This window comes from Lipotes vexillifer, unplaced genomic scaffold (assembly GCF_000442215.2).
Source record: "Lipotes vexillifer unplaced genomic scaffold, Lipotes_vexillifer_v1.1 scaffold316, whole genome shotgun sequence".
Taxonomy (NCBI): domain Eukaryota; kingdom Metazoa; phylum Chordata; class Mammalia; order Artiodactyla; family Lipotidae; genus Lipotes; species Lipotes vexillifer.
The window spans coordinates 1077487-1096304 of record NW_006780802.1 but is presented as its reverse complement, the minus strand read 5'-3'; the positions used below and the strand labels follow the sequence as shown (position 1 = coordinate 1096304).

General features: G+C 37.0%; 1 protein-coding gene across 1 annotated transcript in view; it reads left to right on the top strand.

The window, feature by feature from the left end:
* Window positions 1-18818, top strand: part of MLLT10 (MLLT10 histone lysine methyltransferase DOT1L cofactor) — a 206377-nt gene that overhangs the window by 173657 nt on the left and 13902 nt on the right. Inside the window, exons 12-13 of the mRNA XM_007454170.1 lie at window positions 4509-4687; window positions 17525-17642. Coding sequence (XP_007454232.1) covers window positions 4509-4687; window positions 17525-17642 — 297 coding nt within the window. The remainder of the gene's footprint in view (window positions 1-4508; window positions 4688-17524; window positions 17643-18818) is intronic.

The window sequence follows — 18818 nt, the reverse complement described above, 5'->3', positions numbered from 1 at the left end:
AAAAAAAAAAAAAAAAAAAAAAAACTTGTCCTGTTGTGATTTCAGCCTACTGCCTCCAGCTCACTTTTGTCTTTTAGTTTTGGGAATTGGAGATTCCACGTATAGTATGCTTTTCGACATTAAAAAAAAATCAGCACTCTACCTTTTAAGGTACTTTGAAAAAGCTGAGTTCATGTACTTCTCTCTGGAACTCTTCCACCCCAGTCTCTTCCTCTGAACTTAAGTCATTTTTTGTATCATATGTCCTTATGGTATTTAGCATTTCCCTCCTGTATCATAGTAGCTTGGGAGTACTTATTAGCTCTGTGTGAGACTATAAGTTCTTTGAAGGATGAATTCCTTTCTGTTCTTTGCTATCTTCATTGCCTTTTTAAAAATTATTATTAGAACCTCAGTAAGTATTTGTTGAAAGAACTATGGGCTAAACAACTTAAAACAATTTTTTTTCCCTCACCGACGGGCCTGTCCTTTGGAATGTAGGTTTATAAATATTCACTACATTTATGTGCTCTTTTCTGTCCTCCACAGCCAAACTTCTTAAAAGAGTTACCTTGCCAAAATTTCTTGTTACTTTTCATGACTTCTTTTTCTGGCCTTACCTTAAATGACCAATAGAATCATTTGACCTTTTCCTTTGAAATTCTCTTAGGTGGTTTCTAAGATTCTCTCTGTTTCCTTGTTTTGTTCTTTGTGGTCCGTCTTTCTTTGTCTACCCTTTAAATGGTAATGTTCTCTAGGTCCTGTCTTTAGTCCTCTTCTCTTGATCACACCGAGAACTTCCCTGGTGATCTCATTTTTCCTTGCCTTGCCTTTGACCAGCTTCTATATCACAGGTTTTTAATCAAACACAGGAGCTAGGTAGGTAACATAAATGAGTGACAAAGAGGTGAAGCATAAGGAATGGTGGGACTCTGGTGGATTAAAGACTCAGTTCCCTGTCCAGAGCTCCAGCGGATTTTTGCTATTTCAGAATATAGTATCCAGTGTTGACAGAGCTTCAGGTTTTTCAGAAGTTAGAAATCTAGACTTTTTAATGTGAAATTTCCATGTTTCTAAATATGAACTAGTTAGCAGGCCAACAATAAGCCTTTTTGAGTTTTCACATTTACTTATTCTTTGTCATCCTTCTGACTCCTGATTTGTATCTCCAGACCTGATTTTTCTGCTGAGCTTCAGGCTCATCCCATTCTGTTTTAGATGATCTAGGAGTTTTGTGTCTCACAGGCATCTCAAAGACTGTGATGATCAGCCTCAACCTCAAACATGTAATTAGGAAGTGGTTTTGGTTGTAAAGTCACATGGCTATGAGTTTGACTCTTGGTTCTACCATCTACTAGGTCACTAAAGGAATTAGTTTATTTCTTCAAACTTCTGTTTGCTCATATGTAAAATGGGAGTAATAGTTACTTCATTAGTCTGTTGTCCTAGCACAGTGACCTACACATAGTAACAAGTGCTGGATACTCTCAGTTGCTGTTTCTACTTCAGTGAATGTTACCACTCTCACAATCACTTACTGGTGTTTAAGAGTCATTTTTGACTCTTTGCTCTTTTTTATTCTTCATATCTAATTAGTTACCAGTCCTATGAATGTTGTCTTTGTAATGTCTCATTACTGGTGTTACCTTAGGTTTGTTTTTTTAAAATATTATTTTTGCTCATCAGTATCATTGTAGCAGCCCTTAACAGCTTTCTCAGCCTCTGTTTAAATCCCCTCCCCAGTCTGTTCTCAGCCTTGTACCAGTGATTTATTTATGTTTTGCTGAAACACCAATCTGATCACACCAGACTTCTGCTTACAATACTTTGGCAGCTTCCTATTGTCTCTAACTTTTTAACTTTTTAACTTTTTTTTTTTTTTTTTTAAAGAAAGACTCTGCTAATGGGTATGCTTTCAGAGCCCTTGCATATCCCACAATGTCTGCTTTTTTGTCCTTCTTACAGTCAGCCAGGATTCCTAGGTAACAATCTTTTCCTTAGATCCCATTTTCTTGGGGTATTTAATATTTCAGAGAAGTTACACATCAGCCATTCTTATCTATTGAAAATAATCTCTATTACCTGATGGAGCCTGTTGAATTTTTATCTTTAAATTTGAAAGTATCTTCAGAATATGGCTTCTTTTGGGGGGGGGGTTCTTTCACTAAACGCGGGCCTCTCACTGTTGTGGCCTCTCCTGTTGCGGAGCACAGGCTCTGGACGTGCAGGCTCAGCAGCCATGGCTCACGGGCCCAGCCGCTCCACGGCATGTGGGATCTTCCCGGACTGGGACACGAACCCGTGTCCCCTGCATCAGCAGGCAGACTCTCAACCACTGCGCCACCAGGGAAGCCCTAACATTTTAACTTTTAATGTTCTTCTTGATTTGATTCCTGCTTATTTTTTAGCCTCATTTCTTGCTTAAGCTACACGGATGGCACTTATAAGTTCTTAGAATCTACTTGGCTCTGTGGCGCATGTTTCTTCCTCAGAATGCCCTTCACCTCTGTCCTGCAGCTCCTTTAGAAATTAGCTTTAAAGGCACCCATCTCTCCCAGTTCGCTTTTTGACCCCATCCTCTCTCACTCCAGGTCTGGGTTAGATAACCCTCTTTATGCACTCACAGCCTCCTGAGGATATCTCTATCATAGTACTCTTCACGGCCTTTTGTAATTGTCTCTTTTTTCCACTAAGCTTCTTGAAGGCAGAGACCACATATCTTGAATGGCTTTGTATCTCTAGGGCTTAGAATAATGTCTGGCAAACAGTGAGCTCTCAGATGTTTGTGGAATGAATGTATTTGTTAAGTGGATAAATTATCATTATTCTGGAGAAATTGTAGATATAAAAAGGATCTTAGGAGCCTCAATTATAGTTGTAAGGCCTTTAAAAATGTCCCAATTTTTGTATTCCCCTTGTTTGAAGATTATAGGTACTTTTATTTATTATGAATCAATAATATTTATATTCTTTAGAACAAAGTAAATTTTACTGTTGATATAACCAAGCACTGTGTTTTCTCAAAAAATTTTTTTTGACTGTGGCATACTTAGGTTCTTTTTTACTGCTTTCCTCTTGTTTATAGTGTCAAGTTCTTAAGGTCTTATTCTCTCCCACCCTCCCAAGAGCCCTAGTTTATTATAAGATTTCTCAGCTTCCATTGCTATTGACTCTATGGGCCAGATAATTCTTAGTTGTGAGGAGCTGTCTTGTGCATTGTACAATGTTTAGCAGCATCCCTGGCCATTACCTACTAGATGCCAGTAGTACCTCCTAGTTTTGACAACCAAAAATGTGTCCAGACATTGTCATATGTCTCCTGTGAAGCAGAATCACCCCTGGTTCAGAACCCTACTGGTTTATAGAGATTCCTGTCTCTTAACCTTTATCCTCAAAGAGCCTTTCCTTCTCTGTGGACTCTGTTATCAGCATAAGAGCATGATCTCCCATCTTGGGGAAAAAAAAAAAAAACCCACAGAACACTTTTTAAAGTAACTCCTAGTTTCTGCTTAACTTTTGCTCATTTTCTCTTTCTGTCCTCTGTCCATCCACTTTTCTAGAGTGAATTGCTTCTACTCTTTCTTTCTGGCTTCTTAACCCTGTGGTGCTACTGAAAATGCTTTCGAATCTCTTTCCTCTTTTCCTGTGTTCTCTGAAGTGAATGCTACCACCACCTAGCTTTCCATGTCACCATCATCTCTTAATCCTCTGTTCTCTGGCCACCCCGACTGCTACTTTAGATACCCCATTTGGTCAGTCATAAAGTCCTGTTTATTCTACCTCCTGAATATCTATAGAATCTACCTGTATTCTTTATTCTCACTGCTGTGTCCCACCAGTGGCATCAGGCTCTTTGTTGTTCTCGGAATATCAAGTCTAGTCCTTTTCCATTTTATTTTCTGCTCTGTAATGTGGATGACCTTTCTAAAACAGAGTCTCTTCCCGTTTCATACCTTCTCAATCATGAGTGCTGGAGCTCTAGTATCTGCATTTTTGAAAGGCTTACCAAGTGATTTTTATACAACTCTAATTTCTTCATTCTCCTATTTCAGAAACACGTCACTGCTCTTAGGAATTCCTAAAACCCTTATTATTATTTTTACAAAGCACTTCCTGATGTGATCTCTGTCTCTTAACAAATCATCTTTGACGTATAAAAAAAGTCTTAGTTTCTTTAAGACAAGTGCTTTATGAAAATTCAGTATTTATACATTTAGTTACTGTTTTTTTTTGTTTTTTGGGGTTTTTTTGCGGTACGCGAGCCTCTCACTGTTGTGGCCTCTCCTGTCACGGAGCACAGGCTCGGGGCGCGCAGGCTCAGCTGCCATGGCTCACGGGCCCAGCCGCTTTGCAGCATGTGGGATCTTCCCGGACTGTGTTTTTTTCTTTTTTGACATCAATAAAATTTATCATTGTGGGAGGGATCAGGAGGAAATGTGGGTATTCTAACTTATTGATTACTGTTGTGTGTCTGTGACCAATTTTACTGCTAAATTATAAAATATTTAAATAAGATTTTTTTCTTGTAGGTATTTATAGCAGCAGTGATGTAGCAGTATCATTTCCAAATGTAGCATCTGGCTCAGGATCCAGTACTCCTGTCTCCAGTTCTCATTTACCTCAGCAACCTTCTGGGCATTTACAGCAAGTGGGAGCGCTCTCCCCGTCTGCTGGGTCGTCTGCACCCTCTGCTGTTGCTACAACTCAGGTAAATTATTTCAGTGTTACAAAGTAATATGTACATCCATTTGTCTTTTTTTTTCTAAACATCTTTATCGGAGTATAATTGCTTTACAATGGTGTGTTAGTTTCTACTGTATAACAGAGTGAATCAGCTATACATATTCATGTATCCCCATATCTCCTCCCTCTTGTGTCTCCCTCCCACCCTCCCTATCCCACCCCTCTAGGTGGTCACAGAACAGGGAGCTGATCCCCCTGTGCTATGTGGCTGCTTCCCACTAGCTGTCTATTTACATTTGGTAGTGTATATATGTCCATGCCACTCTCACTTTGTCCCAGCTTACCATTCCCCCTCCCCGTGTCCTCAAGTCCATTCTCTACGTCTGCATTTTTATTCGTCCTGCCCCTAGGTTCTTCAGAACCTTTTTTTTTTTTTTAGATTCCATATATATGTGTTAGCATATGGTATTTTTTTTTCTCTTTCTGACTTACTTCACTCTGTATGACAGACTCTAGGGCCCTCCACCTCACTACAAATAACTCAATTTCGTTTCTTTTTATGGCTGAGTAATATTCTATTGTATATATGTGCCACATCTTCTTTATCCATTCATCTGTCGATGGACACTTAGGTAGCTTCCATGTCCTGGCTATTGTAAATAGAGCTGCGATGAACATTGTGGTACATGACTCTTTTTGAATTATGGTTTTCTCAGGGTATATGCCCAGTAGTGGGATTGCTGGGTCGTATTGTAGTTCTATTTTTAGTTTTTTTTTTTTTTTTGCGATATGTGGGCCTCTCACTGTCGTGACCTTTCCCGTTGCCGGACGCACAAGCTCAGCGGCCACGGCTCACAGGCCCAGCCGCTACGCGGCATGTGGGATCCTCCCAGACCGGGGCACGAACCCGGATCCCCTGCATCGGCAGGCGGACTCTCAACCACTGCGCCACCAGGGAGGCCCTATTTTTAGTTTTTTAAGGAACCTCTTTACTGTTCTCCATAGTGGCTGGATCAATTTACATTCCCACCAACAGTGCAAGAGGGGTCCCTTTTCTCCACACCCTCTCCAGCATTTATTGTTTGTAGATTTTTTTAATGATGGTCATTCTGACGGGTGTGAGGTGATACCTCGTTGTAGTTTTGATTTGCATTTCTCTGATGATTAGTGATGTTGAGCATCTTTTCATGTGTTTGCTGGCAATCTGTATGTCTTCTTTGGGGAAATGTCTATTTAGGTCTTCTGCCCATTTTTGGATTGGGTAGTTTGTTTTGTTGATATTGAACTGCATGAACTGCTTGTATATTTTGGAGATTAATCCTTTGTCAGTTTCTTCATTTGCAAATGAAAGTAAGTTAGATTATAGGGGAGATAAATGAAATAGGGCTTCCTATAAGAATTTATAAAATATCTCAATCTGTATTGACACGAGTGGAAATAGTACACATTTTTACATGATATTCATGGGAGAGCACAAAAGAATATGTTGGCACCAACTGATTCTTTTCAATTTCTGAGTTCCTGATTTTGTCCTAATGATGTAAAATAGTAATTTGGGGGGAGCTTTTATTCCCTCTTTTAAATGTAGGACTTACAAAGTATGAACCACTTTTGGACTTCTGTGGTTTAAAAAATTCCTTTCATAATTTTAAAATCACAGAAATAATATATGAATATCTGTGGTGTAAAGTTTTAAAAACCAGTGAAGGAGAATATAGGATTAAGAGTGAATGATTCTTTTAAGTACTTATAGGGTGTTCTTTCTTGTGAGAAAGAAGGAATATTTATAATATTATAAATAATGGTGACTGTGTTGGTGGTTTTGCATTTATTTATCCTTTTCCTTCATTTTAGATCTGGAACTTGATGGGTGACCTAGTCTACAGGAATGCTCTAAGAGCCAGAGTCAAACCGGAGAAATCATAATTATATAAATAGGATAGTAAATGGGCACAGCTGCACACGTGTGCGCACACACACACACACACACGTGCGCACGCACACGCACGCACACACAAGCACACACACTCCCCATCCCCAACCCCCATGTTTCCTCAAGGGTAATAATTTAAAATTCCTAAAGTATATATATTTTTTCTTTATTGGGAATTCTTTATAATTTTATTATTTTCATTTTACCCAATGCCTCTAATAGTCTCAGAGTTTTAAGAAAATTATGACAAAGACAAATGTCTAATTATAAACAACTAGTTAAGTAGTTGTTTGTAAGTTGCTGTAAACTTCTGCTTTATGTATGTGTTCATAATTTCTATTGTACGGGCCTTTGAATATATGTACACTTTTCCAGCATTTTCTGTAAGTTGTACATCCGAGCACAGCATTAAGTTATTTTTAAAGTATGTAATGGTGTAGTGCAAATGGTCACCATTATAATTAGATCAAGAATTAGAATAAACAACAGTTCAGCACAGAAAAACAATGGCATGGTTAGTGGTATTGTCTTTGAAAATGAAAGTTAACAATTTGGTGAACTTCTCAACCTGAAGAAGGGAAGTTTGACTAGTTTAGGAGAGTTTTTCTCTAGCTCATTTCACTAGCCTTGGTGAGGTATAGGCATAATGATAGGGGTTTGGGGTTAGAGAGGGTGAAAGGATAAATGAGAAAATGGCTCTTATTAATAGTTTTATCTCTTTTAATTAAGTGTAACCATATGCTGTTGATAGCTTTATATCCTTGGAAAGAGTCTCACATGAACATTTTCAATGTGCATTTTCCTTTCCTTTCTTTCTAAAAGTCTGTTTTAATTACCCTCTGGTTAATTCCAGGCTGAATTAAGCAAAAATCTCATTTCTTCCCATTCATTATGTTTGTGGTTTTGGGGGTTGGCTTTAGGGAGGTGGGTGGGGGAAGTGGTAGTGAAGAGAAATTTATAGCTAGAGGGAAAATTCCACTTAACATATGACTCAGCTGAAGAACAAAGAAATCATAGTTTCAAGTAATCCAGGATTCAGTCCAATTAAAATCTTCACTGTTTATCCTCTTCCCTGTTTCAGTAAGATGGGTCTCTTATAAATATGATCATCCAGTGAGACTCACATGCTGCATGCCGAGACAGCTGCATCTGTGTTTCTGTCCAGCAGTAAACACTTTCTGCCTTGAAGCCGGAGCTTATTTAGCCTGGCTTATCTGGTGCTGCTGTAGCAACCATCAGTCTCCAGGCAGCTGAGGCAGGTTGACCTCTGAGTTGAACTGAGTGCAGAACTACTTCAGTTTAGCTGCCTTAGACAATAGTATTGGTGTGGAATGTGCAAAGTATGAATTTTCTAGGCAATGTGCAAAGGAAAGGATACAGAAATATTTAGAATAAATCGAATGTTTAGATAGAACTCCTAAAATTGTGATGCACTTGTTAGTTTAATCTTCTTTCCAAAATGACAGAAGTTTATTTCTGTTTAACTTTTGTATAGCCCTTGTATGTTTTCAGATCATGCAATTCACTGTGTTTAGATAATCACACCCTAGCCTTTTATTCAGTTTTTTTGTAGGTAGTTGATTTAAAAATGAAGAGAGTAGTGCTATAAGTGTGTAAATTAAAACTATCAATGTTTAAAATATAATTATAGAAGCCTTGTTAATTATTGAGAAAACCGTCACACCAGCAAGCAAATGTTTTAAAAAATATAAATCAGAGAATAGAAGTGTTAAATTTGAATGATGTTTTGACTTTCCTCCTTTCCCTCCCAAAAACTTAATGAAAGCAGTAATTTTTAGTGATGGGCTTGGTGCCAGCAGGATGAAAATCCATAGGTCATTCTTGATCTTTCTGGCCTTGGTTTTAAGTAAGATAGACAGGCCTCTTCTTTGGTTTATTTGCTGTCTTAAGGATTGTTCCCAGGCAAGTGGCCAGGGAAGTAAGATCAGGAAGAACTAATAGAAATTAAAAACTGAAACTAGATTTGTGCCTTTAATGGGGCAAAAAGGAGACACTTGTAAAAATGTGGGGAGACAAAGTCTGATGCTTAACAGCCCTAATTTGAAAAAAACCTTTAAAAATGTTTGATAACCTAGTTTTATATTGTTTGATGTCAAATCCTTTTATTTGATAAACTTGTTTTTAGGGTAATTATTCCTTCACAGATATCAGCAGTATAGTTACAATTATAGTTCCTTAACATTATTGGAAGATAGAACTGCTGTCCTTGTGATGTTTTAATGATGGGTGCTCTGCTCTTGTATCATGGGTAGAGGTATAAATTAGTTTCTATAGGTGTGCCATTAATTTTTCATTTTGCCTTTCAAATTCCACTGTTTCTTTCTTTCTTTTTTTTTTTTTTTGCGGTATGCGGGCCTCTTACTGTTGTGGTCTCTCCCGTTGCGGAGCACAGGCTCCAGACACGCAGGCTCAGCGGCCATGGCTCACGGGCCCAGCCGCTCCGCGGCATGTGGGATCTTCCTGGACCGGGGCACGAACCCGTGTCCCCTGCATTGGCAGGCGGACTCTCAACCACTGCGCCACCAGGGAAGCCCTCAAATTCCACTGTTCCTTAGTTCTGTGCATTCATTCTGTTTTGTCTTTGGAAGAATTCTGGTGCTTTTGTTTGATTGAAGGATGATTGCTTTAATAGAGTTTAAAACAGAATGTAATGAAAATAATTGTATTCTAATATGTCTTGCATTCTCAGTTTTGCTTTTGGATACAGTCTTCCTGTAGATAATCATGGTTCCTTGTTTACTCTCTGTTACTATTATAAAAATGATACACGTTTAAAAGTAATTTAATTGAAAGAACTTCTAAGGTTTATTTATGTGATATTTAGTAAATGCAGATAAATTTAAGTATTTTAAAGGTATAATTTAGTGACTGTTTTGCAGATTTCTGTGAGACTTTTACTTCAAGTATCTTAACTTTGGTATGTGTGTTGGGGAGTTGTCTTAGATATAATCCTGATTTCCTTTCAGATGATGGCTGATAGGGCACTTTAATTCTTTTTGGGAAAATGGTTCAGTTTCCCAGGCCGATTCATCTGTCTTTGGAGGAGCTCTGACTTGATTGGTCAGAACGAAAGTTTCATCTATTTTATTTTATTTTACTTTACTTTATTGTTGTATCCTGCTTTTTAATTAATTTATTTATTTATTTATTTTGGGGGCTGCATTGGGTCTTGCTGCACACAGGCTTTCTCTAGTTGGAGCGAGCGGGGGCTACTCTTTGTTGCAGTGCGCAGGCTTCTCATTGCGGTGGCTTCTCTTGTTGTGGAGCATGGGCTCCAGGCACGTGGGCTTCAGTAGTTGGCGGTACGTGGGCTCAGTAGTTGTGGCTTGCGGGCTCTAGAGTGCAGGCTCAGTAGTTGTGGCACAGGGGCTTAGTTTTGCTCCACAGCATGTGAGATCTTCCCGGACCAGAGCTTGAACCTGTGTCCTCTGCATTGGCAGACAGATTCTTAACCTCTGCATCACCAGGGAAGTCCCTGTTTTAAATAATTACATAATGACTTGTAATTTTAAGGAAGTCCACATTCTGAGCAGAATAAGTTTTTATAAGTGCTTTCTAACGTTACTTACTTTTGGATGATAAAGAGGTTAAGTGACATAGATCATGAGCCTCTGTGTTAAGGGGTATCTCTTTGAAAAAACATTCTTAGGAATTTTACTGTGTCTGTTTGTGTGGCACAATGCAAAATAGCAGAAATTTGGGTCCGAAATCCTAGATTCCTGGAGCATTGCTGCTCACTAGTGTGTCTGTGGGTAGGTCTTTTACATTTGTGGATGTTGATTTTTTTTTTCGTATGTGAAATGGAATACTTTAAATACATCTTCTACCTGCAGTACAGGTATATTCTGAAGTTCAAGCGAGAATAAGTACTTTGCAGACCATGAAGTACTTTGGAATTAATGGTTATTACACCCATTTAGTCATTTCACATACAGCTGTTGACTAAGGTCTTTTCATTCTTAAATTATTTCAATAGCCTCTTTAGTCCTAGGGACTTAATTTCCACCCCAAAAGGTAGGTGATATATTGATTAGATATTGGCCAATTAAGAAACCTGCTTAGAATTGGTGGTTATTCTGCACAGTCCTGTTGCTCAATCATGAGTGTTCATTGATCGTTTAACTACAATTTAATCCCTCCCACTACTTTATAAACTCAATTGTGGGGCATTTCAGCATTAGCCTAAACAATGGTTTTGAATACGTTAAGCTCCTAACAATTAGAGAGCAGTTTGGGGCATTGAATAAAGTGGAATGATGCAATTGAACCTGACAGCTTTAACAGTCAGCCTACTCATGGGACCTGAAAGTTGTTCACACATGGTTTCTTCTCTCATCACATGCTGCGTATTAAAGCCCGATGGTGGTAGCTGACACAGAAATGGGTCTGTTATCAGGATACATTTTAGAGTACAAAGTTAGGATTGAGCTGGAGAATATATGAAACTTTGTACTGTTCTCCAGTTTTTCCTGGAAACTTTTCTAGTCAAACAAACTGTGTATAAATTATCATTAGAATATTTGAATCCTTACATTATATTTTCTGTATTGCTATGTTATTGTAGAATATATAGATTAAGATATCATTGCGTAATGAGAGAGTACTAATTTTTCTTAGGGAAATGTTTTACTCTGAAATATAGCCATGTTAATATCAGAATATAATTGGCAAATTATGTTCTCTAATGGAGTTAATGGAAAAGATGGAAACCGTAATAGTTTATGAAAAAAAGTTTTAAATAACAAGGTAAAGTTTGAGTGCTTGCCATCTGCCACGCATTCTTCTCAGCCCTCACGTGCAGTAACTCAAGTCTCACAGTATTCTTATGATGAAGGTACTATTTCTATTTCCATTTTTACAGATGGAAATTGAAGACAGAAAGCTTTAGTGCCTCACCCAAGGTGGGATTGTTTGTCTTATGGCCGATATAGTGATAACAAAGAGTTTTTTCTTGTAAGAGTATGGATGAAGTAGGAATTTTTAAAAATAATACTGTTTAGTGAGCTGACAGTATTTCAGAAGAACGCATTTTTAAATCATGTGTCAGCGTTGGAAAGTTTGAAGAAGAAGCTACTGTGTTTTAGAGCTTGTTTGAATCATTTGACTTTAATGTTTATTGACAGGTTAATTGTGCATTTAAAAAATGCTTGCTGTGACCTCTTCCTATATGATTGAAGCATGAAGTTTCATACTCACCTCTAGATGATGCATTGCTATGATACTTTCCAAAGGTGAAATTTTGATAGGTACTGTTCTTTCAAACCTAATTTTTCTTCTTTATACTTTATTTTTCTGCCTTTACCAACATTAGGAAGGAAAAAAAAATCTACCAAAACAATACCCACTTTTAAGTCTGATACTCAAATAATTGAGTAGATTTAGCCTGATTTTTTTCCTCTCTACTACTAACTCCTTTAGAATGAGCCAAGTACCTAGGAATTTGGTAGACTTACTTCCCTCTACAGCTAGAACTCTTTCAAAACTTCTCTGTGGTCATAAGGAGACATTTGAAATGTAAGAGGTGAACTTCAAGCTGAAATATAATTTTAATCTTGTTAATATTTTAATAGGGTATGTCAGTCTACTTAGGAAACACTAAATTTCTCTGATTTATTTTGAGTTTCACTACTGCCTTGGTGTAGGGACTTGCATATCTTTCTAGATGCTTAACATAGTAAGTTATTCTAAATTTGCTAAGGGTATTCTTTAACTCAGGTACTAAGCATATTTTGCTTCACCGTGACTTAGATTTACCTCAGTAATTATTCAGTTTATTTTTACTTTACTTGGCTTTGGGTCCATCTTGTAAAATAATTGATACACTTAGTGAGACTTTTACTAAGGTATTAGAATAGATATAACATCTTGTGTGGAAGTGGTTCCTTCAATTATTAGTCTTGGGGAGGGAAAAAAGAACCTGTCTAAGGTATCATATATTTGGAAGTGAAAGCAGAACTTTAATAAGGCAATATGAACTTATAATTTCATAAAATATTTTTATCTTGATCTAAAACCTGTTTTTATATTTTGAGTAGATGACTTCATTTCATCAGGACACTATAAAGCCAAGTAACCAGTTTTTTGGCAGTCATATATATATATTTTTTAAACATCTTTATTGGAGTATAATTGCTTTGCAGTGGTGTGTTAGTTTCTGCTGTATAACAAAGTGAATCAGCTATATGCATACATATACCCCTATATCCCCTCCCTCTTGTGTCTCCCCTCCCACCCTCCCTATCCCACCCCTCTAGGTGGTCACAAAGCACCGAGCTGATCTCCCTGTGCTATGCAGCTGCTTCTTACTAGCTATCTATTTTTACATTTGGTAGTGTATATATTTCAATGCTACTCTTACTTCGTCCCAGCTTACCCTTCCCCCTCCCCGTGTCCTCAAGTCCATTCTCTACGTCTGTGTCTTTATACCTGTCCTGCCCCTAGGTTTATCAGAACCATTTTTTTTTAGATTCCATATATATGTGTTCGCATATGGTGTTTGTCTTTCTCTTTCTGACTTACTTCACTCTGTATGACAGACTCTAGGTCCATCCACCTCACTACAAATAATTTCATTTCTTTTTATGGCTGAGTAATATTCCACTACGTATATGTGCCACATCTTCTTTATCCATTCACCTGTCGATGGACACTTACATATTCTTTTTTGTTTTAGCTTCTTAATTTTGAAATAATTTTGGGGTGTATAGAAAAGTTGCAAAACCAGTACAGAGTTTATGTGTATTGTGGATACCTTCACTCAGCCTCCCCAGTGTTTAACAAATCATACTCTTTATAGTGCCAATAGGCCTGAGAACATATTTGCCCACAGTAGACATTCTCTTTCCCAGGGCAAGATAGAATTGAAATAAGGTATGTACTTCCTTCCAAACACAATTGCCAGTTTTTTGGGTTTTTTTAAATTGAAGTCTAGTTGATTTACAATGTTGTGTTAATTTCAGGTGTACAGCAAAGTGATTCAGTTATACATACATATATTTCTTTTTTTTTTTTTCAGATTCTTTTCCCTTATAGGTTATTACAAAATACTGAGTATAGTTCCCTGTGCCATACAGTATGTCCTTGTTAGTTATCTATTTTATATATAGTTGTGTGTATATGTTAATCCCAAACTCCTAAGTTATCCCTCTGCCCCTTCCCCTTTCCTCTTTGGTAACCATAAGCTTGTTTTCCATGTCTGTGGATATATTTCTGTTTTGTATATAAGTTCATCTGTATCTCTCTCTCTCTTTGTTTTTTTTTAAATTCCACATGTGAGCTCTATGATATATTTTTCTTTGTCTGGCTTACTTCACTTAGTATGATAATCTCTAGGTGCATCCATGTTGCTGCAAATGGCATTATTTCACTCTTTTTTATGGCTTAGTAGTAGTCCATTTGTATATATGTATCACATCTCCTTTATCCATTCATCTGTCAGTGGATATTTAGGTTGTTTCCATGTCTTGGCTATTGTAAATAGTGCTGCTGTGAACATTGCGGTGCATGTATCTTTTTGAATTATGGTTTCCTCTGGATATATGCCCAGGAGTGGAATTGCTGGATCATATGGTAGCTCTGTTTTTAGTTTTTTAAGCATCCTCCATACTGTTCTCTATAGTGGCTGCACCAACTTACATTCCCACCAGCAGTGTAGGAGGGCTCCTTTATCTCCACACCGTCTTCAGCAATAACAACTGCCAGTTTTTATACCAGGTCTTCTGAAGCAGACCTATGGTACATTAGTAATTTGCTTTCGGTGCACTTTAAAAATCCATGTTCAAAGTGTGCTTTGGAGAACTGTGTATATACTGTTTCCCTTATTCCTTGTTCCAGATTCCTTTTATATAAAAGCTTTCAGTGCCCTTTATGCTTCATAACTAGCTTCTTTAGGTTCTCATGGACTTCCATGAATCTTAGTGCTTTCAATTATTAATAACAAAGGTTTTTGAGTCTACAAGATGCCAGTCATTATATGTGTACTGTTCTCATAAGTTGTGTGTCTCTTCCCTGCTCTCTCACTTATCCTTCTTTATTGCTACTAAGTTGAAGAATGTTTTTACTAAAATGTTGGGAGTTTCTTGGTCCTAAGGTGCCTACAGAGTTATCAAGAGTTTCCAGCAGTAACCATTGTAAATATCATTTCAGAAGTGTTGGCCAAGCAGTGTCAGACATTTGTGGAATCTTTGGTAGCTCATGTTACCTGCTTAAAATGATGGTAATGACTTGAATTTTAATGTGGAGTGCTTTAGATGTTCTCATATACTACAAAACCCTACATGGTAAAATTAATAATTTATTTTCAGTCTCTCTTGGAAGTTTCTTGTTTAGATAAATACAATAATTTTTAAAAGACAAAACTACCAGATAATTTTTAAACATTCAGAATATTTGGGAAATTTATCATTCAGGATAATGAAGAATGTATTTCTAATTTATTATTTTATTATTAATTTTACCTTTTCCTGCCATCTTTATAAAATACATGTTTCCTGCTTTGGAATTATGCTAACGATGATTGATTCTCTTCCTGTTGATAGTCATTATGGAAATCAGTTATGGTGTGCTGCTTTGCGTTTTGATCCGTTAGTGTAGTGGGCGTAGTGTGTGATTCGGAAAGTAAGATGATTTGGAGACTACATCAAGAAATTTGAAGCTAACAAGGATAAATGTAAAGCTCTTGACAGAAGGAACCCTTCCTGAAAGAGAATAGGATCCTTGATTCTTGTCAAGAGACTAAGGCAGCTCATAAAACTGATAATTGGAACTAGAAAAGCAGTTCAACTGGTATGATAATAGTTTTGATTCAGCCAGTGGATGAGTGCACAAACACGAGAGTCAAAGGATAGGGTGCAGGTGCAGAGGCCCCTCCTGTCCATGTACTCAGAGCACAGCCACCAGCAGTTGGGAATGCACTCATTCTTGCTGGTATTTTTCTCTCTCCTCTCTTGCTGTCAGCTGTTACTTCTTGCTGCCAACAAAATGTCTCAAGATATTACTTTTTCTTCATCTTTCTAATTAATTTTCCACTTCTAATCTGCTATATGCTTAGTTGATCTTTTTTAGAATTGTGTCTAGAGAAGTAAGTTGGCTCTGCAAAGAGCATTTTTAAGTGTGAGGTGCCCAAGATTTTAAACTGGGTTACTGGTAACATCTGATCTTTCTGTGTGTCTCTTTGGATTTTTCTTGTTCTAAGTTATTTTATAAGTATCCAAGATTCCCAAGTAGTTAACTTCTGGAGAGGTTAAAAAAAAAGTCTTCCTATATTTCCATTTTTGACTCATATTTTATATATTCTATACATGGTAAGTGTCTAGTGTGATCTTTAGGTTAAAGTGCTGACTTAGCTTTTGCCAAGGGCTAATTGATTGTTAAACAGTACTATATAATCCAAACTACTGACTTTGTATACATATCTTTAATAAGAGGAAAAATGAAGCCCAGAAATTGACCAGTTGAACTTAGACATTACAGTATGAACTATGAAATATACCCTTTGAAACAATGGAAAGCAAGGACAGGATTCTACATCACGGGGGCTATTACTATGAATTGTAAAGTCCAACTTTTATGCTTAGTAAGTTGGCTAGAGGCCGAATATTAATGCCAGGGTCTGAGTCTTTCCAGAAACACAGTTTATTCTCTTGTTTATATTTTGCTTGTTGTCACTATTATGTCGTCTTGTTCTCTTTTGTGCAGTTAAACATGTCAAAATGTCCCACATCTTTTGTTCTGCTGTTATTCATCTGCTTTATATTAAAAATGCCTCAGTTCTTTTAAATTGTTTTCCAGAATTTTGTTTTGCAATAACTACACAGTGATTTTGTTTTTATGAAAGGTTAAGTTTGATTTCATTCATGAAAAAGAAAAAGAAATCTACTTTGAAATTCGTGGTTCTGTTAAGTCTGAAAAGTATTTCAGGCTAGTAATAGCCTTCTGTGAGTTAACAGTGTTTTGTGTACAAGAGATTTGCTTCTAAAATGCCACATTTTTAAGGTTATAATATTCTTGGAAAGTGGGAGAAAGTATTCACATCAAAGAAGTCATTTTTATTACTTTGGATTACGCAAGACTTTGGCCAGCCTCCTTAGCTTCATCTGTTTAAGGGTTCATTTTCGCTTGTTTGGCACAAGTCCCAGTGGAGGCCTTCAGAATTGTGGTTAGCAACATGAATGAATCACAAACTGTGGACTAGCTCTTCAGTTCGTAGAGCTGGCTTACTGCCAAAAAGACAGTGCCTTATATGGGGTCAGGGCAAAGCTGTGATTCGTTGAGCCCTGCATTGTATAGAAAACATACTTGTGATGCCTGTTTGCTTTCTTTTAAAATAAAACAAAACAAAACAGAAAAAGCAGCAGGCTTCCAAGTCTATCAGAATAGGAAGTAACAAAATAGTGTGCAGGTTTTACTAATGACAGAGTTAAGCAATAGAAATATGGCTCTGTATAGTTAAAATACTAAAGGTAGAAGTTGGACCTTTTGACCTCCTCAGCCAGCCTGTGAGGTAAGAGATTGAAACATTTGTTAGACATCTGTTGTCTCCCTGCCCTTATTTTGTAAATGGTTTAATAAGATTAAATAACTAGTCATATGTTCACATGGTTACCATGCCACTGGTTTTGGTATCGAATAGGTACTTTGAAATTAAAGCATGAATAGTTAACTTTGTGCCAATCCTTTTTCTTTCTCTCTCTCACTTTTTTATTTTTTTAAATTTAGAGTTATGTAACTTTCCAGAAACTGGAATATTGGAATGGTAAAACAAGAATGAAATTTGCTCTTCAGAAAGTCAGAAATTTTTGCTTATATTCTTAGGTTGGAGAAAATAGTTGTTACTAGTTCTATTAGGAGGAAAAGTATTAAGATATTTTTAAGTATAATTCATTTGTCTTTGTAATTCTTTTCATTTAGGCAAATATTCTAGCTGGATCTTCTCTTAGTCAGGCATCATCTCATATATATGGCAATAGATTAAATCCAAATTCATCAATGGCAGCTCTTATAGCTCAGTCTGAAAATAATCAAACAGGTAAGATTTCAAGAATTTTTAAACTCTAAAATTCTGTTCCCTTCCCCCAATGTAATTTTTACCCCCTTCAGGTCATTTCATTTGAAAGATCTAAAGGTGTGGTTAATAAGTAAAATCTAAAGGGTGCGGGGGTGGGGGGGGGATTGTGCCCCTTCCTTTTTAAATCAAAAGAATCACAGTTGGAAGTAAATAGTATGCTGTGCTGCAAAATAGTGATGTGCTTTTTTACTGTCTGAAATGTAAATGTTTAAGCAGAGCCATCAGCAGGCAGGAATGTTAGTGTCTCCTGTGACTTTTGTGATTGATGTGTTCAGTGCTCAGTTCTGTGCAATGAAAGTAACATAACACTGGGCTTTTCTGTGAATGGCCTCAATCTTTATTTGCATAATTCATGAAATTGCATTACACAAACTTGGTAAAAAAATCCTGTTAGAGAATTTCTACAGTGTTTAGTAATCCTGTGAATTTTTACCAGTTGACATTTTGTAGCATTTGTCTCTTGTACTGTTTTAATGAGCCACTGGATTTGCTTTGTCTCATTCCATCCTTAAGGATTTGTTGACATGTCCAAGTAGTCATGCCTGTTTGGGGGAAGGGAATGGGTTTAGCAGTTCACCAAGAATGGATCAGTCATGTCTTTACACTTTAAGGGTCAGAGGTTACCTGACTCAGAATAAGGGGAGGACAACCTTAAAGAGGCCAGATAGGATGATTTTATAAGGAACTAACTGTAGGGGAAATACAAGTTATTTTTCAAGCAGAGATATTCGGTGTTACCTAAGGAACATTTTGAAGAAATTAATTTATTTTTCCTTTTAAATACAGAATTCTGTATTCCTACTTGTTATTGTCCGTTTGGATATTTAGTGTTATGTGAAATGATCCATGTAATAGATACACTTTTAGTTTTAGTGTGTAGCTCTATGTAATACATATGTATTTTATGACTTGTCTTGGAATGCAAAGTGTTAAAATATACAAAGCATAAGGATTTGCTGTGATAAGCATACAGATTAACTGTCCACAGCTGTGATTCATTACTTTAACCGTAGAAATTAAAAGTGGCTGAGGGGAGGGTACTGCAAATGGAAACCACGCTTCTGTGCTGTAAAATTGAAAGGAATGAAAGAACGAACATAATCCATGGCCTTCTCCACCCACAAAAAACGTGTAGGG